Consider the following 12,795-nt stretch of genomic DNA (forward strand, 5'->3'; position numbering starts at 1 on the left):
CTTTCATGTTTTGACATGCGTACAAACAACACTCATTGTACACTTTTCTGAGCTAACATGCTCTGAGACTTGAGCCTAGTTATATGTCAATAAATGTCCCAGCAAAATATCAACCATTGGGCTTTTATCCACAGGAGCTTCAGAGCATTATTTGGGGGCGGGTTTACAGAGCTACATCTCATCAGCATTTTTCCTTGAAACACTGATGAGCTGGTCAGATGCCAGGTAAAACACCTGAGGACAATAGGTCACACTACACTCTAGAGAGAGTAGTCCGGCTGGCTAGAGTAGATCATTGATGAAAAGCATCCCTTGGTGTAATACAACTATCCTTTCTCTATGATACAGGCCTGTGAAATCTTGAGAGTAGTCCGGCTGGCTAGAGTAGATCATTGATGAGAAGCATCCCTTGGTGTAATACAACTATCCTTTCTCTGTGATACAGGCCTGTGAAATCTTCGCCTGATAGATCAGGGGTGGATTTCACAAAGAGTTAAGACTAGTCTTATCTTGAGTTAGTACATGTTATTCGTCCTAACTTAGGACTAGCTATACTTTTTTATATATCTTAGGACTAGTCCTAACTCTTTGTGAAATCGACCCCAGGCCCTTTTTTTTTTTCATATATACTATTTTTTTTTTTTTTTTCACAATTATTTTTTTCCCCCCATAATTTGTTCCCCTTAAATAAGCTTGGCATGCCTCATATATAAGCTTGGCAGTGATCTGCTTTTAACTGTGCTGTGGCCAGCCCCTTTCTCAGGGTTGTTTAAAGACAGTGGACACTATTGGTAATTACTCAAAATAATTATTAGCATAAAAGCTTACTTGGTAATGAGTAATGGGGAGAGGTTGATGGTATAAAACATTGTGAGAAACGGCTCCCTCTGAAGTGACAGTTTTCGAAAGAGAAGTAATTTTCCACGAATTTGATTCTGAGACCTCAGATTTAGAATAGAATTTGAGGTCTCAAAATCAACCATCTAAATGCACACAACGTCTTTTGACAAGGGTGTTTTTTCTTTCATTATTATCTCGCAACTTCGACGACCAATTGAGCTCAAATTTTCACAGGTTTGTCATTTTATGCATGTTGATATGGTCTTTGACAATTACCAATAGTGTCCACTGTCTTTAATGTGCAGTCAAGTGCATACATTGTTATTTGTAGACAAATGCCTTACGGATTATGCTTTACCGGATGTTAAACCATGGTTAAACATGCCAATATATTCCCTGCCAGAATACGGGTGACATGACTGTTGTATTTTTCGTGTCATGTGCATTTTGATCAATGGAAAAGGTCGCGCGTACTTTCCACTGTGGAATGTGTTCAAAGCATGAACTCATCGGCTAAAACCCTTGGCTAAAAACTTTAAAGATCTTTGATCAATCAATTAATCTTGCACCATAACCAGAGGGATTGTGTCATGATTGTTCACTCTCAACTCCTGCCTATTCTTGCCCTCTTCAGTGTTCCAGGTAGAGGGTATTGTTAGTTAGCGATGATCTCCATTTCCCATCTCTTCCATGGCCTACATCATGTGCCTTGTGTATGTTTCCCAGGGGACTGCTTCACGTAGGATCCAATTAAAGATAAAATAATGATACACCCTCTTAGTTCTTCTTCTAAAAGTGATACAAAATTTAATGAAATGATACAAAATTTAATGAAAACTTTTTGAAATATGACACCTTCATTAATTTAATTTTTAGTTTTATTGTTTATGTATGTTGTTGCTTCTGGTTCTTGACGTTAACGCGAGTTGCTGGTATTACCTCTCACCTCTATTTCTTTTTGGGGGGGTTATGTTTTTTTATTTAGTTTTTAGTTTTAGTAACTAATTTTTTGAAAACATGTTTTGCTCCTGGTGGTTTTGTTTAGTTTTATTTTACCTTTCTTGTGGTTGTTAAACTCATTTCTATATTAAGTGTTTTTTTTTTTATTTTTTTAATATTGTTAATTTTAGTGTTAAGCACCTTGAGGCCTGGCATAAGGTGCTATATAAATACTCTTTAATTATTTTTAGTATTAATAAAAACACTTTTTATCTTCTTTGTTTCTTTGCAGGCCCAAAATGGTAACGGATCAAGGGCACCTGACATTCCAGACGGGGGACAATCACAACATAACCTTCAAAACATCAGGCTCAGGCCGTGTGGTTATGGGCGATTACGACCTGCTTGCAGTAGTCGATATGGTAAATTTTTAAATAAAAGGACATCACTGGATTTGAGAAGAAAACATTTCACACATTGAGCTTTTTAATTAACACTGTTTTTCACCCTTTATTTCTTCATGACATCTAATGCTATTACCACGTTTTCAACCATCATGACCCTTGTTTTTTCCTGAAAACGATCAAATCAGTAAATTGTTAACCACCGGTTCTTCTCAGAACCAACATCATCTAAAGAGACTTACACACGGTGGTACCGCAAATCTCACTTGATTAAACTCCCATCATGGAAAGTTTCTGATCCTACTCATTAAGACCCTGTCATCAATAATGTAAACCTGATGCAAAATTGAAACAATGTTTTAAACTCTGCTACAAATTTAAGGTCTAAATAAGTTTTTCTGGGACAGATTTTTTGTGTATACAAAGAGTTGTGTTCAACTTTATTCAGCTAAACATTTTGACATTTGATGCAGTACACAATTGAGGAATTTCACAAAAGGTGACGGGAATTTCAGTGAATGCCTACTATCAAACGAAAAAAACAACTCAAAGAATAGTATGTGATGGGTAAGGTCATACTTTTTATATGAAATCAAATTATCCTTTTAAACTTATTGTACAAAATTCTTGTTCATAAAATTACCTTACACTAATTTGCTATCAATACAACTAATATTTGTTGTACACTTTTTAGTAATTTGTTAAAACTATTATTGAAAATTCTTTTTAAACTTGGAACAGGGATGCTTTATTGTTTTAGAAACCCCGTTTTCAAAGCACTGCAGGTTTACATGAACTACAGCACTTTGAAGAAACATAATTGTGCTCATGATTGAAAAACTCAATTTGTCCGGGACCAACTCGGTGCCGGAAGTCCCAAAGACTTGCACAGTCTCGGGCAGTCTCCTCACAAGAGTTGGGTTTTTGGGTCATATATTATATTTTAGAAAAAAAGGTTCCCGGAACTACGGCTCTGCAGCTGATTCAGGGGTTTACCTGACATCCCAGTCGATACAAGCCTGTGCCATGAACCAAATGTTTGAATAGAGTTTTGTGAAATATTTGGGTAGATGTCAAGGTCAACCCTCACTCAATTTTTTTTTAAATATGTTTTTGTTATGTTCATGTGCACCATTATCTTGATTTTGGCCCATGAGAGTTGGATAAGTACCTTTTGTGTTTTTGCCTGTGGCACACGCCCCCCTCCGTCAATGAGTCGGAATGAATCCAAGTGCTCTCTGTTGCAACATCTGGCACTGGCACCCCCCCCCCCTGTCAAACAATGCTGGAATGAAATCAACCATGTGCAGTATTGCAATGTCACATGTCACAGCCCAAGTTTTTGCCAAACTAATGTAAAGCCTTAAAAGTAAATCAAAAACGGATAGCCTTAGTTTGTTGAAATGTTACACAAATATTCAGAAATAAGTTAAATTGTAAGAAACAATTCAACAAGTGATATGGTTTTTAGCTTATTAATCTTTACAGAAAATGTTGAGTTTGGTCACAACTTGTTTTTAAAACAATAGATCGTTTTTATGCCAATGGCGCACTTTGTTTATCAGTAATGGAAAAGTCCATAGACTACTGTATTTGACTACATGAACAACGGGCCAGGGGTTGGTTTCACCATAGAGTGGTTTCACAAAGAGTTAAGACTTGTCTTATCTTTAGTTAGGATAAGTTTTTCATCCGAACATTTAGGACTAGCCTTAATTTAATAACTCCTTGGACTAGTCCCAAGTTGGGGCTATCTTTGTGAAATCGACCCATGGGGCTGCACTTAAAGTTGCAAATGACTGCCTCTGGGCTGGGCTGAGAAAGGACACCTTGCATTTAAAGAAGAAAACTTTAAATCTGATATTTTTTGGAGCTTCCATTGTCAGTTTTGTATGAACGTTCGATATGAAGAAAGGCAGCACATCTCAAAACTTGTTCAGCCATTACTTGTAAATTTCTACTGGAGCACCAAGGCAATAATAACCAGGGGACATGGAGGCAATAGACCTTATGCACATGACGTCATTTCAGTAGGGCGCCCTCACCTAGAGGTCAAAAGGAGATTGTTCATTGGCCAATCCTGTGCGCCGCGTGTAGAAATCTGTGCGTTTCAATTGTTTCGTCACCGTTTTTCCCACTAAGATGGCCGCTGGATGACGTCAATGCATTGGTCTTTTGCCTCCGTTGCCTTTGTGAAGTATTACCTGCTGAACTACTGAATTAAATGATCGTATTTTCTGTCAGTAACTTTAGAATTGACACCCACTTCAGATTATACTGTTGTATGGACTCCAAATGAACAACGTTATCTACCAGCGACAGACCAGGAGGATTGTTTGTCTAGAGATAACCCTGATTTAACCCACACCAACCAAAGACCATTTTAAATAACCCTTTATCATCTGATAGATAGGTTACACAAAGAAAAAAACGCTCACTGTGGCCGAGATAAAAAAAAAGCTTTCAAGTGTTAACAATGAAATCAGCTTTGAAGTACATTTTATTGGCTGTGCACAGTTTGCCGTGTTTATGTTAATAGATTGATTCTAGATTGTACCCTCTTGATGTCACCCAATGTTAAGTCGGTCATCTTTTATGGGCAATGACAAATCATTTTTTTAACGCACAGCTCGGCTTTTTGCATAATGCCGCACTCGTCATGGGGGAATCTTACTAAATTCCCTGCTTGATCGGTAGGTGAACTGTGTGGCCGCACAGCAAAGTTAAAGTGCTTGAAGCTGCTCACGGCCATCTATTGGGTATTATCTGTTGGCCCAGGTTTGATAAAAGACAACTTATAATCATCACCTTACACTATTCACACACGCCTCCTCCCCTCCCCGCCCCCATTCCCCTCACCTCGAACGATAAAAAGTGTTCATTCTAGGTGTGCAACACATTGAATCATAGTTTTTCGAGGGGGGGGGGATCGTTAAATACTAGGCCTGGTGCAACTTTTCAGTAGATCTGTACACTGTCAAAGTAATTTGTCTTAAAATTTTCACCCCAAAAAACGTTTGAAACAACACAACGTGGGTGACAACTCAAAGTTGACAACTCAATGTATGAATGTTTGTAATGCAATTTTTTACCCAGTTTTTGCTTCTTTTTTAACTGTTGTGTATTTTTAAACCATATTGCTATTTCTGCTCATGTTTTTATCCTGCATTTTAATTTTTTTTTTGTGAGTACAGCGCTTTAAAACAACTGGTGTGTTAAGGCGCTTTATAAATGCAATTAAGTTAAGTTAAGTTAAGTTATGTTTTCGATCAATATGCTCCGATTGTCTTCGGAGAATGCTGGTCTTAAATGCTGTTTGCTGCTTAAGTACTACATGTACCTTGGCGATAAACTTGTAGTTTGGCTTGGCTCAGCAACGCCCAAATGAGGAAACAAGAACAAGCTCAGAACAAGGAAGAAAGGAACTAATTGTCTTGCGACTATTTTTTTGTCTACAGGTCAAAGATAATGCTGCCGCAATTAAAGATCTCAATAATGGAGAGACCCCCGACAATGTCCAACAGCAACTGGATCAGATCAATGCTGACCTTACCGCTCTCCAAAGTAGAGTGACCGCTTTAGAAGGTACGGGCTCGGGCAACCTTGACACAAGGGTGAGTATGTGTGGTTTGTTTTTTAAAATATTTATTTTGTGCTTTTTATTGGGGATGGGGAATGGGCAGTCATAGGCTTTCGTCGGACCCCAAGTGCGAATCCTGTTAAGGCACTATTTCAGGCGCTTACTGCTTGCGAAGTGGTATCTTCCCTAGCCTTTTAACTCTAGGACCTCGGTTCAAATTCCACAGGGGGTGGTTTTGTGGACTTGGTTTTCATTCCCTACCTGATTGCGAGGGTTCCCCCCCCCCACCCCCCGAATAAATCTCTGTGGTTTTCCTCTCAATTCTGAAACTGAAACTTCCTTCATTGTATTCTCTCTATATGGGGTTCTTGGCTAGTCTGTCTGGTGTTGACAAACTGTTGACAGAATGGGTGATACCAAACATGGCTGGTTGTAGGATTCCAACTGCCTCTAGCTACCGGGCAACCTTGGTAGTCTAGTTGGTAAGACACTGCTCTAGAATTGCAAGGGTCGTGGGTTCGAATCCCATCTGAGTAACATGCGTGTGATATTTTTCACAGGACTTGGGGGAAAGTACTGAGTATACAGTGCTAACACACATCGGTGTACATGTTTATGGGTAAAAAAACAAAATTAATATTCTTTATCCTCGATGCAAATTTAACATCTATTATATGGCTGGTTGTGCTGTCTAGCATGACTCTAGAAAGGTGCCCAATTTTAGTTTTAGTATGGTTTTGTCAATTGATAGTACACTGACAAATTCTTGGTATAAGACTATTTAGAAGGATCTGTGCACAAGTGCAGGGGTAGGTTTGTGGTAATGGAAAGTAACAAAAGTTGTTTGAAGTTACACAAGTTTTTTGAAGTTGCACAAGTTTTTTGAAGTTGCACAAGTTTTCAGCAGTTCGTAGTGTTGTTTAAATAGAACACGCATTAAAAAAGAAGCTCGTGCCTAGCTTGTGGTCTTAACAAAACATAAATATATCAAACGTGCCCAGCATAATGGAAAAATAAAAATGAGAACAACAGCAAGTGAGGCTGGTGAAAAGTTCAACATGCTTTTACGTTTTCCTTCAGAATTGGGTTTTAACTGAAGTTGTTTACTTGAATTAACTGGATTTTTTACAAGAGTTGTTTTTAGTTCCGCAGCGTTTGCCGTAGAATGGCTTGACACCATGCGATAATCACCTCCCTTGGAATAAACTTTTGCAATTAAAGTCAGTGGTCCGTCAAACGTGCACACTTGGTCGTCTGCCAGATTGCATTGCAAAGAAAAGAAGTCGACCATGACATATTAGAATACTATATTTAGTATCAAAAGCAGTGGTGGTTCCGAGGGACGGCCGGCGAGTTTATTGTGATACCTGGCGCTTTGTCACTCATTCTCCCAAATACACTCGTGATTGTAATGCGCTGGTTACTTGCTTTTTTTTTTAAAGGGATGCAGCAGTGAATTCAAATAAAACAGTTAATTTTGCTGTCATTTACTTCTGAAATATGTTTTGAACATCAATAAAATGTGTTTTGTTTATTCCCGATATATCTAACTTGTGTACTTTTTAGGTTGTTACCGCCCCCCCCCCCCCCCTCCCCTACCATCGACACCATGTCGGGAATACAAACAAAATCATCGGCAAAAAAAGTCTGGTCCCTAACTACACGCGCCTAGTTATCAGGCCACACACTGCACACATATGTGTACATGTACTATGCATACGAACATACAGCTCGAGTTACAGACATGGGGCAGGGCGGGTTCCCCTAACCTCTTTAAAACTGTGTTTAAAACACTTGCGCATTAAATAAAATATAATAAAAAATATGTTAGGTTTAAAAAGTCCTGTTTAATCGTTTAAATGAAAAAAAACAAAAAACATTGCAGCCACCCTTTAAGTCATGCATTAAACATTCCGTTAATATCTTTCAAAAATTAAAAAGTTACTCTGGAATGGGTTTGTTTGGAATTGGGGCTTGGAGTGACCTCCGTAGAGGCTCAATTCCTTATACTAGCATCATCAATACTTTGAAATTTGATACAGTAGTTTTTCCAGATCACCTGAGGTTGCTGTAATTTGAACAAAATCAGCAAGTTTTTTTGTTTTTGGGGGGGGAATTCAATACTTCACCTCAGAGAATTTGAATTGAATGATGTTTTGTTGGTACTTAAGTTTCTCTCCCCAGTGTGTCCCATTAATAACCTTACTGGGCTGGTATTACCCAAGACTACTTTATATAATTATCCACGGGTCAACAAACAACTATGGATTAGTTAAAAAAAAATACCAGTTGATCGAACCCTCCTTAATCCTTTTTTGAGGCTTTATCCTGTTTTATTTTAATTTTGTTTACTTTTTTTCTTTTTTTAAGTCAAATTTTCCTGTGTATGTCTCATTTAACTGACTCATATTTTTAAGAACTTGTAACTACTCATATAAAGTAGTAACTATAAAGTAAAGAATTGGTTGCCAGTTTGAACTAAATTGCTTGGTGGCCAACTTAACAAGAAGAAGAAGAAAGAAATGGCCCTTATCCTCATCTTTTTGGAAAAAGACTGGACGATCAACTGGTATTTTGTTTTACCTGGCCCGATACTCTTGAAAAGTCAGCCAAAGTGCAGCACCGTGCAGCCATTGTCACGGCAATCTCTGAATCTAGGGTTGCTATGAGAATAGCCCACTACCTGGACCCAATTTCATAAAGCCTTTAAGCAGATATTTTTTGCTTACTGAGCAACCCTTTAAAATGTTATGTTACTTATCAGGGAAAAGATTTTTGAAGAATAATGTTTGCAAATTGTTTAAACTTACACGTTTGAATTTTTCGTTTGTAGGTGGCAACCCTGGAGCAACAAGTACAGACACTGACAAATGTAAGATAATATTTCCTCTTTCTTGTTCCCCACCTTTTTTTTTCCCACTTCCTTTTTTTTTTGTGTTTTGCACATGTCCTGGTTCCCAAGAGTGGCATGACATTTAAATCTCATTTGTGCATTATTATTATTATTATTAGGCCGCCTGCTGGGGTAAAAAAATTTTTTTTTAAATGAATGGGGTGTTGTTTTGTCCAGAGTGTGAGCATTCCAGACACCAATAACGACAATACCGACAGTAAACAAGTTCAAAATTTGACATTTCAAATATAATGTTATAGGAGCGCACAAATCCAGAATTTTCATTTTGCTTGAATTGAAAGAGGGGGTTAAGTACAGTTCCACGTGAAAGTGGGTCAAAGATTGGGTACCGGTTGGGAATAACAATGTTTTGTGTAACAAGCAAATATGGGGTCCCCAGTAAAAGTGGCTAAAAGGTGTGTCGAGAATAGGTTGGAGTCTGCAGGAAACTCAATGTAGTGTAGGTATGCGTTCAGTGTGTGTTTAGGCTGCAAGTGCAATGGGTCAGGTACAAAACTTCAGTAAACAGGGGGTCATTGTTCCATCAGGGTTACCACAGTAGGGGGTCACAGGGGTGAGGGTCACAAGGATGAGGGTGGCAAGCATGGGGGGGTATGAAAGGTTAATGGTTAGGTCCCAAGGGAGTGGAACAGTGGCACTTCTCAGTGCTTGGGGTGATTTGGGGGGCAGTTTGAGTTAATGCTAATGGTGGAACTCTTATACTCTCTACTCCCTATCTTGTACTGTCCTTTATTTAACTGACGTTACATTGAGTTGTGTTATAACTGCTTTTGAATGGATCCAACTTGTTCATGAGGTCGGGTTTATGTAGGAGCTTCTTTTTCTTGTGTAGCCGCTTTTCGTGCCTTTCAAAGCAATATCCCAAAGATGACATCAAAGTATTTTTTTTGTTCACTCAGGACATTAAAGGAACACGTTGCCTTGGATCGGTCGAGTTGGTCTTTGAAAAGTGTTTGTAAACGTTTGTTGTACAATGCATATGATTAGAAAGATATTTTGAAAGTAGAATACAATGATCCACACAAGAGTCACTCGAAATTGCGTGGTTTTCCTTTTACCTCATCTACAAACACGGTCGGCCATTTATTGGAGTCAAATTTTTTACTCCCGTAGATGGCCGACCATGTTAGTTCGCTAAGTAAAAGGAAAACCACGCAATTTCAAGGCAAATGTGTGTGGATCATTGTATTTTACATTTAAAACATCTTTCTAACCATGCATTTTATAACAAGCGGTGACATACGCTTTTCAAAACCAACTCGACCGATCCAAGGTAATGTGTTCCTTTAACGACTGAAGTGTAGATAGTATTTCAAAACCTTGACTTTTTTTCCCCTACATTTTTTGATAGATATTTTTCAAAATGTTTTTGTAGTTTGGGCTTGTCTTGGAAGTGAAGAGTTGGTTGTTTGTTTGTTTGTTTGTTTGTTTGTTTGTTTGTTTGTTTGTTTGTTTGTTTGTTTGTTTGTTTATTTCTTTATTTGTTTTGATGATATTCCTGTATGCGCCAAACTCCCACAACGGGATTTTAACACCAAGCTGGCAACAGCTGATATCTCTCACACAAACATTGGTTTCACAAATGATTATGAAGTGCACAGATAAATAAATTGTGATTCAGTAACTAGATGACAATACTTATTCTAGCCAATGTGAAATCAGCAGTTAGCTTGGTAGGATTTGAACCCACAAATTTGTGATTACAAGTCCTGCCAAGTGTAACCACGGCGACCAGCATAACATTATCCGGTTGAAAGTTAACATCCATGAATATTTGTTTTTATTTTCTTCCATGATATCAGAATCTGAACCTCAACGAGTGTCAGACAAATCCCTGCCAGCACGGAGGCACGTGCGTCAACTTATACCAAGGTTACCAGTGTCGATGTGTACCAGGATGGACGGTATGTATGCATGTTTACACGCAGATCACATCGTTTGCTTATGACTATGTTTGTTTTTTTATTTTGAGTAAAATTTAAAGCAGGGTTGGTTTCACAGAGTCGTCGCTGCACTTAGCAATATTGTGTTATGGTTCTGGGAAAGTGGAATTCCTTGGAATGCAAGGAACGATAACCCTTGTATAGCAGAGCAAAATGCTACACAAAATGTATCAGTTGCTATTCAGAAATCACGATTTGCTTGTCCATATTGGCATTCAGTGTGCACAAAACTGCTGGAACGTATTTTGTTAGGTTTTGCCATCACTAATTATTGCTGCACACATTCTGAGGTTATCAAATTCCCATCACATTTTATTCAAGATTTTGTCTGACTTTTTAAGGATATGGTACTGGGGTACCCCCAAAATCCATAACAACTGCGTATTTGTTAGAGACTAATTATTATTATTTTCACAGGGCACTACATGTTCCGATGACGTCAATGAGTGCGCCACCATTTCTGGCACAGAAGATGATTGTCAGAACTCTGGGACATGCGTGAATACCCTTGGAAGCTTCAGGTATACCATTGTTAACCCTCGCGTGATTGATTTGCGTGACCACCCAAGCTTGAAAGCACACTTTTTGATACATGCACACGTTCACAAGCCCAGTTTATTCTATAGATTGTGCCAGTCTTGTGCGTATTCAAGTTTCTGTGGTCATTGTGGTCCCAACCTTGGAGAGTTTTACGTGGGCGTGGTTTTGTACTACAATTACATGTACTTAAGTTTAGCAAAGGGTTTGGCCATGAAAATTACAATGTTGTTTTGAGTGTAATGGATACAGGGACTTGAACCCACACTCTGGGCCCAATTTCATGGCTCTGCTTACCGTAAGCACAGAATCGGCGCTTACAGAAGCAGGGAAATCTGTGCTTCCGGCAAGCGTATTTCACGGGTTAGCGGCGAATTTTGGCTTCTGCGTTTGCGTACTGCACGTGACTAGGCATTCTGCGCTTACAAGGCTAGCGCAGAAATTTTGCGGTAAGCAGAGCAATGAAATTTGGCCCTGCTGATCAGAAACGACATTTACACATGTAGACCTCCATGTTACCTCCATTTGATTGTTTTCTTTCTCTTTCTTACCATTGGAGGATGAGCAAGGACAAAACTTCCAGCTTTATAACATAAATGGCCTTTGTGCTCGGGCTTGGGTGTTGTGTTTTGTGGGGTTTTTGGGGTTTTTTTTTTGGGGGGGGGGGGGGGGGTCAAGCTTGGATAACAAAAATTGCCTATTATGGATAGGAAATGATCATAGAAGCAAAATGTTTGCTTGGTAAATACAGATTCTTTCAGTCCCACTGCAACAGAGTTTGTCTTTCCGATGAGAACAGCTAGAGTTTGATAGTTAAACTACCGGTGTAATGTAATATTTGCACCAAGGATAAAGTACAATTCTGTGAAAGTCTTGACTCAATTGGTCATCGAAGTTGAAAGCGAATAATAAAAGAACACCCTTGTTGCACAAATTTGTGTGGGCTTACACGTATATGCCTAAAAGGCTTCAGGCCTGAAGTCTTTGAATATTTTAGTGAGAAATTACCTCTTTCTCAAAAACTTTGTTACTTCAGAGGGAACTGTTTCTCACAGCGTTTTATACTATTAACAGCTCTCCTTTGCTCGTTACCAAGTAAGCTTTTATAGTAACAGGTATTTTGAGTAGTTACCAATAGTGTCCAGTGCCTTTAACCCTAGTTTGTCTCTCTCTCTGTCTTTCTGCACCATTGCAGGTGTTCGTGTCCAGCTAATTGGTTTGGCCCTCAGTGTACCATCAGGTACGATGACTGTAGCACAGCGTCGCATACCGATTTGTGCGGCCACGGGTTCTGCGTGAATGATCCGAGGGTTATTACAGGAACGGTAAGCAGGCAAAAAGTCCACATGCTATCTTTGTCAAAGAGACCCCTTACGTATGAAGTCACACAGTCAAAATGGGCAATCACTTAGGCCCAAAAAGCATTCTCACTGAGACCAAAGGAGGCAAATAATTGAATGATTGCTGTTCCTTGTGCATACAAAAATGTGTGTTTGACCTGTGCGTCCTTGTTGTGTTTTGCGTTATACAGGGGGGGGGGGCCTATAGTTTCATGCACCATTTACTTGCGACAACATACTTTGTACACATGTGAATGCTTTACTGTTAATTTCGACCTGAATGAGACATTCCAGAAGC

At 38.9% G+C, this 12,795-nt stretch overlaps 1 protein-coding gene across 2 annotated transcripts in view; it reads left to right on the forward strand.

Annotated features, from left to right (window-relative positions):
- The window catches only part of LOC139936905 (cubilin-like), a 96,275-nt gene that overhangs the window by 24,412 nt on the left and 59,068 nt on the right, over positions 1–12,795 (forward strand). For both annotated transcript variants that reach the window (XM_071931722.1, XM_071931723.1), the window contains exons 2-7: positions 2,072–2,201; positions 5,642–5,797; positions 8,597–8,635; positions 10,480–10,581; positions 11,038–11,141; positions 12,353–12,482. In XM_071931722.1, the coding sequence (XP_071787823.1) occupies positions 2,072–2,201; positions 5,642–5,797; positions 8,597–8,635; positions 10,480–10,581; positions 11,038–11,141; positions 12,353–12,482 (661 nt within the window). The remainder of the gene's footprint in view (positions 1–2,071; positions 2,202–5,641; positions 5,798–8,596; positions 8,636–10,479; positions 10,582–11,037; positions 11,142–12,352; positions 12,483–12,795) is intronic.

This window comes from Asterias amurensis, chromosome 5 (assembly GCF_032118995.1).
Source record: "Asterias amurensis chromosome 5, ASM3211899v1".
NCBI classification, from domain to species: Eukaryota; Metazoa; Echinodermata; class Asteroidea; order Forcipulatida; family Asteriidae; genus Asterias; species Asterias amurensis.